The sequence below is a fragment of the Anas platyrhynchos genome, chromosome 8 (assembly GCF_047663525.1).
Source record: "Anas platyrhynchos isolate ZD024472 breed Pekin duck chromosome 8, IASCAAS_PekinDuck_T2T, whole genome shotgun sequence".
Lineage (NCBI taxonomy): Eukaryota > Metazoa > Chordata > Aves > Anseriformes > Anatidae > Anas > Anas platyrhynchos.
The window spans coordinates 22,328,787-22,343,928 of NC_092594.1; the positions used below are offsets into that span (position 1 = coordinate 22,328,787).

The 15,142-nt window shown below is 40.4% G+C and overlaps 1 protein-coding gene across 5 annotated transcripts in view; it reads right to left on the reverse strand.

Moving 5' to 3' along the window:
* HMCN1 (hemicentin 1) overlaps positions 1-15,142 on the reverse strand; it is a 194,479-nt gene that overhangs the window by 98,433 nt on the left and 80,904 nt on the right. For all 5 annotated transcript variants that reach the window (XR_011810836.1, XM_027462404.3, XM_027462405.2 and 2 more), the window contains exons 23-31: positions 12,955-13,082; positions 10,886-11,158; positions 9,728-9,823; positions 9,119-9,313; positions 7,950-8,080; positions 7,134-7,281; positions 6,470-6,596; positions 5,437-5,591; positions 449-727 (exon numbers count right to left, since the gene is read on the reverse strand). Coding sequence is in view for 4 of the 5 variants with exons in the window: in XM_027462404.3 (XP_027318205.1) it covers positions 449-727; positions 5,437-5,591; positions 6,470-6,596; positions 7,134-7,281; positions 7,950-8,080; positions 9,119-9,313; positions 9,728-9,823; positions 10,886-11,158; positions 12,955-13,082 (1,532 nt within the window). In the remaining variant the exon portion in view is untranslated. The remainder of the gene's footprint in view (positions 1-448; positions 728-5,436; positions 5,592-6,469; positions 6,597-7,133; positions 7,282-7,949; positions 8,081-9,118; positions 9,314-9,727; positions 9,824-10,885; positions 11,159-12,954; positions 13,083-15,142) is intronic.

The following is a 15,142-nucleotide window of genomic DNA, read 5'->3' on the forward strand; positions in this document are numbered from 1 at the left end:
GAGAAGTCAAACGATGTAGTTTAATATTGACCAGTTGCATAAAAGAGAGAGGATATTTGGGGCTTTGAGATGGAAGAACTGAATTTGAAGCTCTTAAAACAATACACCAGAGATCCTGCCCACAGTGTCTATTTCAGGTAAACATTGTTCACCATGCACATGTGGAAGGAGAAAGGATGCGTGGAAAATAAATTGTTCTGATACATCACTAAAGAAAAGGATCAAGGTCCCTGAAGTCAAGAGCTTTTTAGGAGTCAATTGAAGCACATGGTGTAAAGCTCCCTGTACAAAGACTTGCTAAACAGATCAGAGTTTAAACGCAACCACTGACTGCTGTTCAACCCTTGACAGGCCTGCAAAGGCTTCGCACAGCATGAAGGCAGAAAAACTTTCAGTACACACTTCCTGTAACATGGCAAATAACCAAGTTCAATAAACTCTCACTTACCGTATACATCCACCTCATATATTTTTTCAGCAACTCCAGCAGCATTAGTCACATGGCAAGTGTACTTTGCAGAATCTGACACTTGGGCCCGAGGTATTTGCAGGAACTGCCCTCTATCCACGTATAGAGCTTGGGGGTTGGAAATAATTGGACGACCTTCTTTGTACCATGTAATGGTAGGAACTGGGATTCCCTTGGTTTCACATTCCAAATTTATAAGATTGTTAAGAAGTGCTGATACCTCTGTGGTACTATTTCCTCCTTTAATACTAGGAGGGACTATTTCAGAAGACAAAACAACAGCATTAAAGCCTTAGTATACACGTCTGTGCAACTTTAATTCAAATAAACATTAGAACATTGTAAGAATAAAAGATTTTTAGCTTAATCAGACTTCCAACCCATGCTGGTGTTTTCTGTCTTTCTCCCCGCACAGTTACACCTTGTCTGTACAACTCCACAGCACACAAAGGTGGAACCATGAAGACATCACTACACAAATGGAATCTAATGTCAAAAGGCCACCCTAGATTTAAGAAACAAGTGCCACAGCATAGGGCACTGGAAAGCATTGCTGCCCCACTGTAGATACCTGGGACCATTTCTACCTTCTAGGCTCCAACATGCACTAAGTAAGGTCATCTGGGCCTCTGTGACACCTGCAAAGCATTTGAGCAGGGCTCTGTCACTTCCCAGTCTCTGAGGGGTAAATAAATAGCAATCCCTATATGTCTTGGGAGCTGCACCCTCCCAGGAACAGAAATCTGCTACTTAAAATACCAAATACATCCAAGAACCTCTGTGACTGGAATGGGAACTGCTGGGTACTCAGAACTTCTAAAGATGAAGTCACTTACTTTGAGACTAAATATGAGCTTAGCAGTCTAGCTTTATGCTCCTATTTTTGAAGCTTTTGGCCCATAGTCATTTCACTTGCTCACTAGGCAGCAGTACTCAGATTTTTTCTAGCAAACAAGCTCTCGTGTAAATCAGCCAATATAAAGAGTTCGTAAATCTCTGTAGAAGTAATAAAAACACAGTGCAATTGGCAACAACTAAATTTATGACTGCTGAAAGTACCAGACACATCTGGCAAACACATTAACTCCTCTGCTGCCAAACATGCTCAGTATATCCTTAACTTCCACTGACTTTCATAGGACTCATTTAAAATGGCATCACAGAAATGTAAAAGTCAAGTGTCAGTGAAGGGACCTACACCTATTAGATGGATCTTGCCAGTTATCAAACCATGATGAAATATTTTCTTAATATTATCTGTGCAAAAATATGAAAATTTATAAAATATACTAAAATATACCCAGTTCAAAGGTGAGTGCATTTCTCTATCAATGGATGCTTTCATTCACAGAGATGGGGAATGGTTTTAACACAGTATTGTGGGAAAATATAAAAGCCAAAAGTCGGGTTAAAGATATAAAACCAAGTAAGAACTTCTGCGAATTAGCATCTAGTAAGTGAGCATCTGCTCACTTAGCATCAGTAAGTGAGCTAAGAAGCTCACTTACTCTGTGGGCTTCCGTTTGTCTGGCCAGGCTGAAGAAATTTGAAAGTAAAGACAGATTCCATTGTACTACCACAAAATCATCTCTCCTTGTTGAAGAACCTAAAGTAAGGTCTACTAATCTAGGGGAGATCTGAGAGGTTTTTATGCCTCTGATCTCATGACAGCCACAACCTTGATCACCAGAGAGTCCTCACAGCATTTCGTCTGCTCCCAACAGAAACAGACTTCACTGTGATTGACGTACACGCATATTTCTATGCATGTGGTTACCCCATTTTTCAAAAATGCCCAAATGAGGGAAATAATGTAACAATTTTGATCGGGAACCTCACAGGGATCGGCTGCAGTGAGGGCTCCTGGCAGGGAGATGAACAAAGCCAACCCCAAACCCCCCAATAACGCAGCAGAGATGCCATCCGTTGCAGCGGTTGGTGGTTGGTCCGAGGCAGCAACCCAAACAGAGGAGATGCTGCCTCTCTGGGCTCATGTGGGCACCCATGTGGATCCCCTGAGTGGGGAGGCAGCAGTCCAGACAGGTGACTGCGGGGAACTCCGGAATCTGGAGGCCTATGTGGGCCATGAGGGAGGAGAGCGCTGTTATGGCTACAGGTGTGCCCTGCTTCAGGGACTGCAAGTGGCTGGGCTGCAGCAAGAAATCGGCAACCTGAGGGAGTCTCTGAGGGTGGCAGATAGGAGGGGTCTTCCCACCCCTGCTGTTGCTCGGCAGCCCTCTCCTATGTCCTGACAAGGGGTAGAGGCTGCCCCTGTTGAACACGTGCAGAACAGAGGGCCAGACTGTCCGCAAGAGTCAAGGGGATGGACCCTTGTCTCGGCTCAGAGCAGAAAGAGACGTCTGTCCCTGACAACCAAGGTGCCACCTACCTCCACGTTGTCCCTGGGAAATAGATTTGAGGCTCTCAGGGAGGTCGCGGAAGAGGCTGAGGATCTGGACAGTAGTCCAAACCTGGGAAGCAACCCCAAGAAGAGAGTCAAGACTGGGGGAAGTGCAAAGCATAAGGATCAGGGCCAGATGAAGCACCACATTGTAACCTGTGCCACAAAAAAAGAGCAGAGTCCTGGTGACTGGGGACTGGTAATAGGACAAAGGGTCTGGGAAGTGGAGGTCTCCCCCTGGTGGACATGGGAGTGGTTCGGGAGCATCTGAGTGGGCTCAACGCTCACAAATCCATGGGTCCCGATGGGATGCATCCGCATGTGCTAAGGGAGCTGGCAGATGTGATCGCCAAACCGCTCTCTATCATCTTTGAAAGGTCCTGGAGAACCGGTGAGGTGCCTGAAGACTGGAGGATAGCCAATGTCACTCCGGTCTTCAAGAAGGGCAGGAAGGAGGATCTAGGAAACTACAGGCCAGTCAGTCTCACCTCTGTCCCTGGAAAGGTATTGGAGCAGCTTGTTCTGGATGCCATCTCCAAGCAATTGGAAGAAAAGAAGGTTATGAGGAGTAGTCAGCATGGATTCACCAAGGGGAAGTTGTGCTCGACCAACCTCGTTGCCTTCTATGATGGCATCACCAGCTGAGTAGATGGGGGAAGAGCAGTGGATGTCATCTACCTTGACTTTAGCAAGGCTTTTGATACTGTCTCCCATGCAAAGCTGAGAAAGTGTGGGATAGAGGAGTGGATGGCAAGGTGGGTTGAGAACTGGCTGAACTCAGAGGTTGGTGATCAACGGAGCAGAGTCTGGCTGGAGGCCTGTGACTAGCGGTGTTCCCCAGGGGTCGGTGCTCAGTCTGGTCTTGTTCAACATCTTTATCAACGACCTGGATGAGGGAATAGTGTCTGCCCTCAGCAAGTACACCAATAACACAAAGCTGGGGGAAGTGGCTGACACACCAGAAGGCTGTGCTGCCATTCAGTGAGACCTGGACCAGCTGGAGAGATGGGCAGGAAGAAACCAGATGAGGTTTAACAAGAGCAAGTGTAGAGTCCTGCACCTGGGAAGGAACAACCCGAAGTATCAGTACAAGCTGGGGGACGACCTGCTGGAGAGGAGCTCTGATGAAAATGACCTGGGGGTCCTGGTGGATGACAGGTTGACCATGAGCCAGCAGTGTGCCCTTGTGGCCAAGAGGGCTAATGGGATCCTGGCATGCATTAAAAGGAGCGTGGCCAGCAGGTCAAGGGAGGTGATCCTCCCCCTCTACTCTGCCCTGGTCAGGCCTTACCTGTAGTACTGTGTCCAGTTCTGGGGTCCCCAGTACAAGAAAGACAGGGATCTCCTGCAAATAGTCCAGTGGAGGGCAACAAAGATGATACAGGGCCTGGAGCATCTTCCCTATGAAGAAGGGCTGAGAGACCTGGGTCTGTTCAGCCTGGAGAAGAGAAGACTGAGAGGGGATCTCCAGATATATAAATATCTGAGAGATGGGGGACAGAAGGATGTAGCCAACCTCTTCTCAGTGGTTTGTGGGGATAGGACAAGGGGCAATGGCTGCAAGTTAGAGCACAGGAAGTTCCGCACTGACATGTGAAAGAACTTCTTCACAGTGAGGGTGATGGAGCATTGGAACAGACTGCCTAGGGAGGTTGTGGAGTCTCCTTCTCTGGAGATATTCAAGGCCTGTCTGGATGCCTACCTGAGCAGCCTGCTCTGAGGAACCTGCTTTGGCAAGGGGGTTGGACCCGATGATCTTCTGAGGTCCCTTCCAACCCCTACAGTTCTGTGATTCTGTGAATTTCAGATATCAGCACAAAAGATGCAACAGCTTCAGAAGCAAATCTACAGCTAACAAGGAATCACCCATCAACTTGAGGGCTCATGCAGATTCACACAATTTACACTCTGGACTTAATAGTTTAATCGTAACTATAGATTCCTGCATTTGTTTCCCCCATCATTTCTGCAAGCACTGTATGCTTGAAGTTTTCAGGTATGACTGGGCTTTCATGTGCTCTTTGTCTTCCAAGTGGAAAAACTGTTCTTGTCTCCTTTCACTTCTCCTTCAAGTCTTCTTTCAAAAACTCCTTTCTGCTTTCATTGATTTTTCCCTTCCTTTTCTCCCAACTTTTTATTTTCCATTTACCTAAAACTTTTGTGTTTTGATCACAGGAATTAATCACAAGCCTGTTCCCCATGCAAAGACTTGGCTATTAGTAAAAATAAAAAAGCACACTCATTGTGCTTTAAAGTTCTTAAAATAATGTTAACATAGTTATCCCACTGCTAGTGCTTCTTCCCTTATTCTTCCTTTATTATTCAGTTTACACCAGCTAGAGAGAGATGACACACCACACTACCTGAAGATCTTCTGGACCATTCTGTTTCAAAGCCTATTGGGTCTGATTCTTACTGGTTTTGCACTTTGCCTTGTATTTTTGCACTGAATTTAGTTTATTCCTTTTATAATTAATTTATATTTGTTTGAGCATCTCCATTCAAAATAGAAATCGTATGTGCAAAATTGAAATATCTTCTAGGATCATGCATTCTGTAAACTTACCATGGATGATCAGCTTTATCTCCTTCACTTGTTTGCCAGCAGTATTAGTGGCACTACACTGGTAACGACCTTTGTCAATCCTTCGAGCACTCCGTATGTGTAGAACTTGATCTTTGTCCAGAAGCTCAACATTCGGATCACCCAAGAACAAGGGCCTGGAATAGAGATTCTTTCACTTCACAGAACTCTGACCCCATCCTTTCAACACCAATTTAAACCGACAATAATAACAAGGGGTCCTTTAATGGCAGTAATTGTATTAAAGAGTATCATTTAGCACTAGCAACAGCATTCATCTGAAGAAACACTGTAAAGAGGCAAACTATTATAATTATTTTGATGCTTAGTTTTCAGAATAAACCAAAACACAAAGGTACTTTATGCAGGTCATCCAGAATACCAGCATCAGAGCCAGAGTCCTACTCCTGATCTCAGTTTCCTTTTCTAATTACTAGGTCATGATGGTCCTTTGCTGATAACAAAATGTCCATGTTTACTAGATCAAAGTATCAACATATTAATCTCGTATCATGTCAGAATGAGTATTACCCAATGCCTATACTGAACTATATTGTTTTAAATTCATCCTGGAAGATGAGATGAAGAATTGAAACATGCAGGCAAAAACTGTTCTAAAACCTTTAGTGGCACAAGGCACCAGCTAGAAAATTGTTTGACATTGTTACTGTCTACCAATTAAAAAAATTATGCCAACAAAGCACATTTCAAACAATCCAAATAGCATAAACTCAAAGAAATGGTTACATCTATCTTGGTTCACGCATTGTCCAGCTTCCTATACTGCAAATATGCTCTGCAAGTGCCTGCGTAACGGGACAGTTCACAAAGAAAAGCAGGATGCTAACTTTTGATTAAAGTCCTTGCCATGTCACTACCAAAACCTGTATCCAGTCATAACAACTCCACATTATGTAGTTAAAAGCATAGCTTGCTGATATAGTGCACCTTTTTCCTCTGTGTTCTAAGGAAGGAATAACCTAGACATACACCACAAAAGCAATGATATACTTACTTGCCATCTTTGAACCAGTGAATGTCAGGAAAAGGAAAGCCTTTGGCTCTACATTCCAGGCTGATTTCCTGGTTGAGGATGACTGCAATTTCACTGGGGGTGTCAGCACCTATTATACTTGGTGGAACTTTAAAAAGACAAAATGTTACAGTAAGAACATTTAAACAGGCGAGGTAAGCTATGAAACTGGAATAAATACATTAGTAGTGAGTCATACTAGTCCCTTGAAACAACTTTTGTTTACACTGCAAAACTACACGTGCTAGTTCACAACATCACTTCTACCACAAGCGTTTCCACACTTGTGCTGCTGAACTGCACAGAATAAAACTCCTTTATATCATGGAGCACAGTACCCCAGAAATACAAAATAAAGTATTAAAGACCAAAATCCAGAAATGAAAAACAGCATTTTGCCTCTGCTACTGTGAAAATGGCAAATTTTAAGTACTCATAAGCCATCATGAAGAGTGCTTCAGCAGCCAACACTTAATGGACAGTGAGAGGAAGAACTTTTTTTATAGTATTTTGTAATTTACTGGCTTCTTAAATATCATTTGTTTTTGAGATCACCATCTTATAAAAAACAAAAAAACAAAAAAAAAAAAAAAAAAACACAAACACACACAAAAACCAAAAACAACAACAACAAAAAAACACTAACCTAGTATATCTAGGTTAAAGAGTTTCTCAGAACTTCCTGCTACATTTATGGCTTTGCATGAATATTGTCCGGCATCATCAGTAGCAGCTTTAAGGAGCTTCAGTATCTTCCCGTTGTGCAAAATCTGGAGAGCACTGCTTTCCACAACCTTAAAAGAACCCAAGATATTATGTGATCCAAGTTACATCAGCCAGATTTTTTATTTTATTTTATTTTACAATAAAATGGTAATTTCAGTCTAAGGATAGCCTATTTCCCTTTCAGTTACAGCAATAATCTCCTCAGTTTCTGCAATCTAACCAATATGACTTGTAGTTTAACAAAATAGAGAGTGAGAAAACCAAAGAAATTCTTTGTTTATCAGTAATGTTTAGTCATGAAGTTGCATAAAGAGGTCTCTCTTCATTTAAACTCACTTATCAGCTATGAGTAGAAGCACAGGACCCTAGGATAATCCTGAAGAATTCAAATCACCTCCAAGAATTCTCATTTCTCCAACTACAGAATAAAGAAAATACTATTACTGGTCCCCCCTACAAGTCTGTCATCTATAGTACTGGGAAATTGCTAAGGTTAATTTTTAGTGAAATCTTAAAAAAAAAGAGTTTATTTTTGATTTGTTGAATAGATGAATTAATGGATTAGTCATATTCATCTGTCTTTGTGTGGTCGTTCTTAGTGCAGTTTAAATATACATACAAGCATGTACATGTATTTACTTTAAATGAGATCTAATACCAAGAACTCAAAATCAACACAAAATATTCTGAAACTGTTAATGGCTATGGTTACTTCAATTAGCTTAATAGTACCTACCTGGGTGTCTTCTTTATACCAGGAGATGATTGGGAAGGGGTTACCAGACACTTCACAAAAGAGACTTACAGGATGATTAACAACTACAGATGTATTTGTCACCTTTTCTTGATCTCTAATTTCAGGAGGAACTACGAGAAAGTTCAAAATCACGTAATAAGTCTTTTAATCCAGTGATTTCCCACTTCATCGTTTCCCTAAGTCACGGACTTCTATCTTCTACATTTTTCAGACACTTTTCATTCCCTCCCTGATGTTTCTGTTTCCCTTTTGGCTCTGGACATATCTCCCTATGTCTTCTCTTTCTCAAAGAACAGACTCTTCTCTTATCCTATAACAGACTCCCAGTGAAATTCACTGAAACACAATCACCAGCAGTATTTTAAAATAATAATCTGTAAGATGTCACGTTATTTGCTCAACATATAAAGGAAGTTGGACTCCCTAGAGTCATCTTTCCTCTTCATTGCTCTAGTCATCTCGAATAGTATTTACACATCACTTATCTCACTATGAGTACAAAGAGAATGGTCCTATGTGGTAGATTAGAAAATTCAAATCTCACTGACAAGGCCCTGCTGGCACATGATGGAATTCCTACATTTCTCACAAAAAGATATAATCCTGCTTGGGCATCAGTGCTCACAGGGGAAGTGAACAGGGCTGGAAAAAAAAAATACTCTGTAAGAAGCAAAGTGTACCATATAAAAACATACCTCACAGCCATCTATAGATTTTTTATTTTGCAATTAGGATTGGGAAAGAAAAACGTCAGGAACAAGTCTTCTCCTATTCTACACTCATTCTGACAAATAACTTATCTCGTATTTATGCTTAAAAATGCAGACCACCCAAACTTTAATTTTTACAGTGCAAAAAGTCTTCACTTGTTACTTGTATTAAAGTTATCAACTATAACCAGAGCTCTTTACAAATGAGACCCACCTAACTCTTCGAGCAAAACAAACATGTTTTGTATACAATGTTACAGTAAAGAGAAATAATAGAAAATACATGAAGTGTAACAGAATTGTAGAAATACGAGTACTCAGATTCATTTTTTTAATGAATTAACTGCACATGGGCAGGTTTGGAACACACAATTTCCAACAATGAAACGGAAGATGCTCTTCCAAAACAGTTTCTCACTAGTCGTACTTATTATTTACCATGAACTTTCAGGTTATATTTTCTTTCTGTGTTTCCAGCTTCATTGGTTGCCACACAGATATACTCTCCATTATCAGATGGTGTTACAGAAGCTATGACCAGCAGTGTGCCATTCTCCAGAATTGAAATTCCTGGTTCACTGCCTGTCAGCTCTCTTCCGTTATGTAGCCATTTGATGACAGGCTTTGGAGTACCTAATGAGAAACACGAGAAACTTCAATAGTTCACTTAGCTCAGAGTAAGAGGGATTCAAATAATTACTATTGCTTGCTGGAAGTCTTGCTGGCAAGCACAATCCAGAGGGAGGCCATGAGCCTTCTAATTTACAGGAAGCCCCTACCGTTACAGTATGATGGTAACATAAAAAAATCTTAGTGCTAAACATTTTAACTTCCATGTTAGCTAGAAAGGACTTTATACAGAGTTTCTATATGCAGTGGTTGTTTTAATAACTGTTAGTTTGAATTTTCCATATAAAGTATACATGCAAAACACTGTGTATATTGTATATTTTTACCATGACAGGGAATACAGAGAAATTTAGTGATCATCAGTGGTCAGCAGAAAAGGATACTTTTGTCACTGGAAGAATTAATAACGATACACACCTCTTGCTGGACATGGGAATGCAATGCGTTGATTTGCTACTCTTTCTTGAAAAGGACTATTGTATGGAGGGTCAAGATCATCTATAGTAGGTGACTCTGAAAGAAAATCAGATTTTCAAAATTTTTTGACCTCTGCTTCCAAGTGTGAAAATAAAGTCTGGCAACTCCTAACTTTTAAGTCTTAGTCACACAAGGTCAGATTCCAATAACCTGCAGTGACATAGCATACTACAAGAAGTTTTGACTTCAAGAGGAGTATTTAGGAAGCAAGCAGTACAAAGAAACTTTCCAGCTTGATTGAAATTGATTCTAAAATCCACTACATTTGTTTTGAAGGCAGAGACAACATTTCTGCAAATTCTGAAAAATATTAGATAAATTCTTTCCCATGCCACTTAGTATTCCTTCCATCCTTTGTTCTTACATCTCATTTTAAGCTTGTGTGTGGACTAAGACTACACAAAGAATATTGTTTACAATTAAATAAAGTTACTGGCAGTTCTTTGTTGTTCGTAATGAGCAGTTCCCAGCAGCTCTAATCCAATGAATCAGAATGTTGCCTTTAAACTATTATGAAGAAGAAATACTGCCTGCTTAAGTCAGTCATGCTACACTGCTGTATGTCAGCCAATCAAGTGACGAGTTACAGTATATATTTAAATTGGCACATAACCATTGTTGCCCCATCACCATTTTAAAAGCATACTGTCTGACAGAGCTCTTCTTTCAGTTTATTTCAGCGAAACTCTAATTCCACTTAAAGCTATGCTATCAGGCTCTGATATTCAGAAATAATCTGTGACAATGTGAGATGTGAACATACAAAGAATATTTTAAAAGGAGGTTTCCCATACTGGAATCTGGTTTTAATTATCTAGTACCAAACAAACAAACAAATTGTAAGTACCTTTAAGTTAAAAAAAAGAGTAATATATTTTGAGTTTCTTATTTCTGCTAACTCTGCGAAAACTGTGTGCCTACTCTAATTTTCCTTAATTAATATCAGAACATAACAACATCTAAAACAGGTTTGGATTTTATATTATGTAACTGTCGACAGCAAAGGGCACTGTCCTCCAAAAAATAAACCAGACAGCACTGGCATGACATTATATTCAGACAGGGCAGGAGGCAAGATTATGACCCTAGCAGAAATACCTTGAACTTGTAATGTTATCTCTGATGTGTCGCTGCCCACTGCATTACTAGCAACACACTTGTAGATTCCAGCATCAGGAAGCTGGATGTTGCTGATGCTCAGAGCTCCATCCAGGCCGCGGGTGAACTGCCTGCCATCTATCAGCACAGCACTTCTGCCTCTGAACCAGGTGACTGTTGGTGGAGGGATCCCCTGGGCACTGCAGGGTATGTCAACTCTGTGGCCAGCTTGGACTTTCATAACCCGAGGCCCACGCTGTATCTTCGGAGGAACTATGCAAGAAGACAAGTTAAGTCCACTTAAGTGAAGAAAGTGATGTATGAGATCATTCTTGAAGGAAATTCTTCTCCTTGTCATTTTAGACAACATCCATTCTTATTCAATGAAACACAATTCCAAGTGACTAAAAAAAAACAAACAGAACTGCACGTCCTCTACAGATAGGAGGTACAATCACCTATTGCTAAACTTATCTGGAGAAGCTACATTTAAAATTCTACTGCATTACTTGCATGAGTAATTAAAGCTCATTATATTGAGCACATTTGAAAAACTATGGGTACTGACTCTTCACAACAACAACCAAAAAAATCAAAAGCTTTTATGATAATTACAGTTCCCCTTTGACATTCTCATTTGCTAATCCCTTATCTTTGTATGCTTCCAAACACAAGTTCAGACAAGGAGATAAAGTATGACTGGAGAAGATTTTGCTGGTCCCAAGGAATAATACAAGTCTGACTTAACTCTTTTGCTGCAATGTTTTCCTTTCTAAGGATCATTGACAGTAAAAAGACTTATAAAGAATGTCTGAAACAATTACAAGTGCCATCTTTTCAGACTGTGTTAATGTACAGTTACAGATAAACAAAGATGTGCACTGATATGAGACCTCTCTCTACAGAAAACCAGACAGTAGTCTGTTACAGTCATTGGAACTGAATTAGTGTAGTTGAAGTTTTCAGAACTGCTGAGGCCATGAGTTCCAAGCTGGTTCGTTTGTGGTATGTGATCCACTTCAAAGATGTGTGCTGGCAATGGGCACTAGGAACAACACTTCCAAGCTCTACATGAACCACAATGATAGATCAGCTTTGTCTGTGCTGTGCCAGGCCACAGTTCCAGCACCTGCTCTCCTCTGTACTTTAGCATTTGCAGCAGGTATACTTGCACAACCTGTGCTTCTGTCTGATGCAGGTGAGGATGAATAAACAGGAGCATAGAGCTAACAATGTGTGACTATATAGGCAGTTAAGAGACTGTGGCTGGGGTCCCACCACAGAGAGAGCAGGAGACAAGGGTGTGAGAATTTGATGACTTATGGTAAGAAGGGGAGTGAAGGGGGCACAGGTCCTCGCTTGAGCAAGAGAGACTAGAAACCTTCAGTGAGGGGCAGGAAGGTGGGTTCTTGTTTGATCAGAGAAAGGATGGTAAGATGGGCTAAGGTATTAGTATGAAAAGGCGGGTACAGAATGCATATGCACACAGCAGGAGACAGCAGCAACTGCCTACGCATAGGAGATACAGCTGCATGCTGGTTTATCTACCACTAAAGCCAGCGTGCAAGCAAACTTAGACGTGCACTGCTAACAGAGTTTGGATATGTAATTCCTATCAAGTTGTTGGGAACTTGGCATCTGCAAGCCTCGAGCAGCTTTGCTATTCTCAGCCAGAAAGTCTGTTTGCAGACTTACTTCTGAGAAACTTTTTGCACAGAGAACATGCAAGTTCATTAGAACAAAAGTTTTCAGTTCTTAAAGCTCTTCTGTCTGACTTAAGTAGAGTCAAATGTCCTGTATAGCTATAATTCTTCCTTGAGTCTAAGTAACATTAAAGGAAGGTGTACATATATGTATATACATATACATTTTTAGGTAGTATGTGTGTATACAATAATTTCATTTCATATAATCAATACCAACCATTAGCATATGAAGATAATATGACCAGAAAATACACAGGTTGTTAGCATTTAATGTACATAAGCGAAAAATGTTTCAAGATCTCCACATAATGCTAAATTCCATATGGAAAATTCCAGATGATCATCCTTTCACTTAAAACTTACCATGTACACTTAGCTTCACTGACTGAGTCACATTCCCAGCAATATTTGTGGCTACACAGAAATACATTCCACCGTCTGAAATTTGTGTCTCACTGATCTTCATTGACCCTGAGGGAAGGTAAGTGTGTCTGGAAAAATAAGAAGCAGATACACTGTATAAACATGTACTGAAAGGTGAATGACCTCTACTTACACATAACTGATTGCAATGATCTATAATAACACTATTCTACACAGCACACTGAGCTGTGTCATATTACTAAACTGTGACTTATTCATTTATTCTAACTCTTTACTGAGCCATTACATTTAGAATACACAGCAAATATCTAAAATATAAGGTCCAAATTACAAAATTTGGTTCTAGCTACGTACAGGACATATTCAAACCTGTCTTATTTCTAGAAACAGAAAAAAAAATCAGGTAGAGAATTGGAGCTCTTCACCCCACCCCATCACAAATTTATGCTCATCCCATGTTAGCAGGATCAGAATGTTTGGGTTAAACAGCTTGATTCTACTTCATCAAGGTCTAAAAGATGTTATGGTGTTAAAGACAGCGGGTGGGGGATGAGAACGTGTGTGTTCTGGAGAGAGTACTCTGACTCAAAACTGCCGGTTCTGGTGTTTATAGAATTTGTCACTATTCTTGACTAAATAATTAACCACGTAGCACTGGTTTTTACTATAGCTGTGGTCACAGGCTTGCAACATTACAAAATACAGTCTTGGCCAGCTAAGCCAAAGTCTTCTGCAGAAGTTAAAAGCAATAGAGGAAAAAAAAATAGGAGGGAAGAAAAAATGACAGCTAAGAATTAGCAGGAAGTAATTAGCACTCAAAGTTATATGCAGAATTTAGGCAAAGTTGGTGGGAATTTGTGGTATCACCCATCTTCCCTTCTCTGGCAACCCTCTAATCAGGACAATGTTATTATATGGGTATACATGGTTAATTTGGAGATTGTAACAAGCTGCAGAGATGAATGGAAAGTGAAATGCACTTCATCCAGACCACCCATATCTGTCCGATATTATGATTCCTTTTCTGTTGTCCCTATTTTTCCTTTTTTTTTTTTTTTTAAATAACCCCAAAAGATACAACTACAGGGATAACTTACCTCCCATTACTTTGTCCATTTATTATATTTGCTTTCTGATAGAAGTTCCTTTATTTCTGCTTTCATTTTTCTTTTGGTCACTTTTATAACATCAACTTTGGGTGGTCTCAAACAATTTTGTTTGGACTAATTCTTTAACTTTTGCTGACATCTGTAAACAATTTTATGGAATGAGCTGAGCTGGACTGCTGCTACTCTGGACAACTTGAATCTCTCCACAGTGAGCAAGTAGCCTAATTTATCTATGTCTCCTGAGGTAAAATGAGGACAAGTAATGGACCAAGAATGCAGATTCATTAATTCATTAATTCAAGCAATTTGCTCACAGGACTAAGCAGAAAATTCCACACAGAGCATTAACACCAAATTAACTCCCTGTGCACAAGCCTCTTCCATATAAACTGCTGGGCAAGCAGTTATCTGTTGCTGAGGCTGTTACAGACTCACTGGAATGGGTGGATCTGAGGCCAAGGTCTGGCTCACTTTCTGGTCTGTATGATTCCTTAACATTTCATTCGGATCACTGAGAGACACTAGGCAATAGGTACCACAATTGCTATAGTGCGCACCTGGCAACGTTACCATATCCTGGTTTCCAGACACAGCATAGCCCTTACACCTTCTGAGGTATCTTGGAAATTAGCAAGCACTAGCACACCCTGTGAGAGTGCCTGGCACTGAAAATGAGTGCATACAGCCAATAATTGCCCTTTTCCCTCTCTTTTTGTACCATACTAAAATAGTACAGAAGAACTCCAACATCATAGCCCACAACATATACAAGACAATCCCCAATGCCACAGTTTCTAAGGCTGTCTATAAAAACTCAACATTTTTACAAGCATTTCAAGAATTCATGAAGAGTTTGGGATTCAAAGCACTGTGACCTTGTAAGTACACGCAAACATTTATCATCTCTGTTCCGCTGGGGTCCCAGACTTTATATTAGTAAGAGACCAGACTTAATATTAATAAGAGACACTGTTGTCCTGAGCATACATTCAAAGTTTTTAAGAAAAGAAAAACAGATTTTTAAAGATTTAAAATCAGGCATAGATTATGTGAGTACC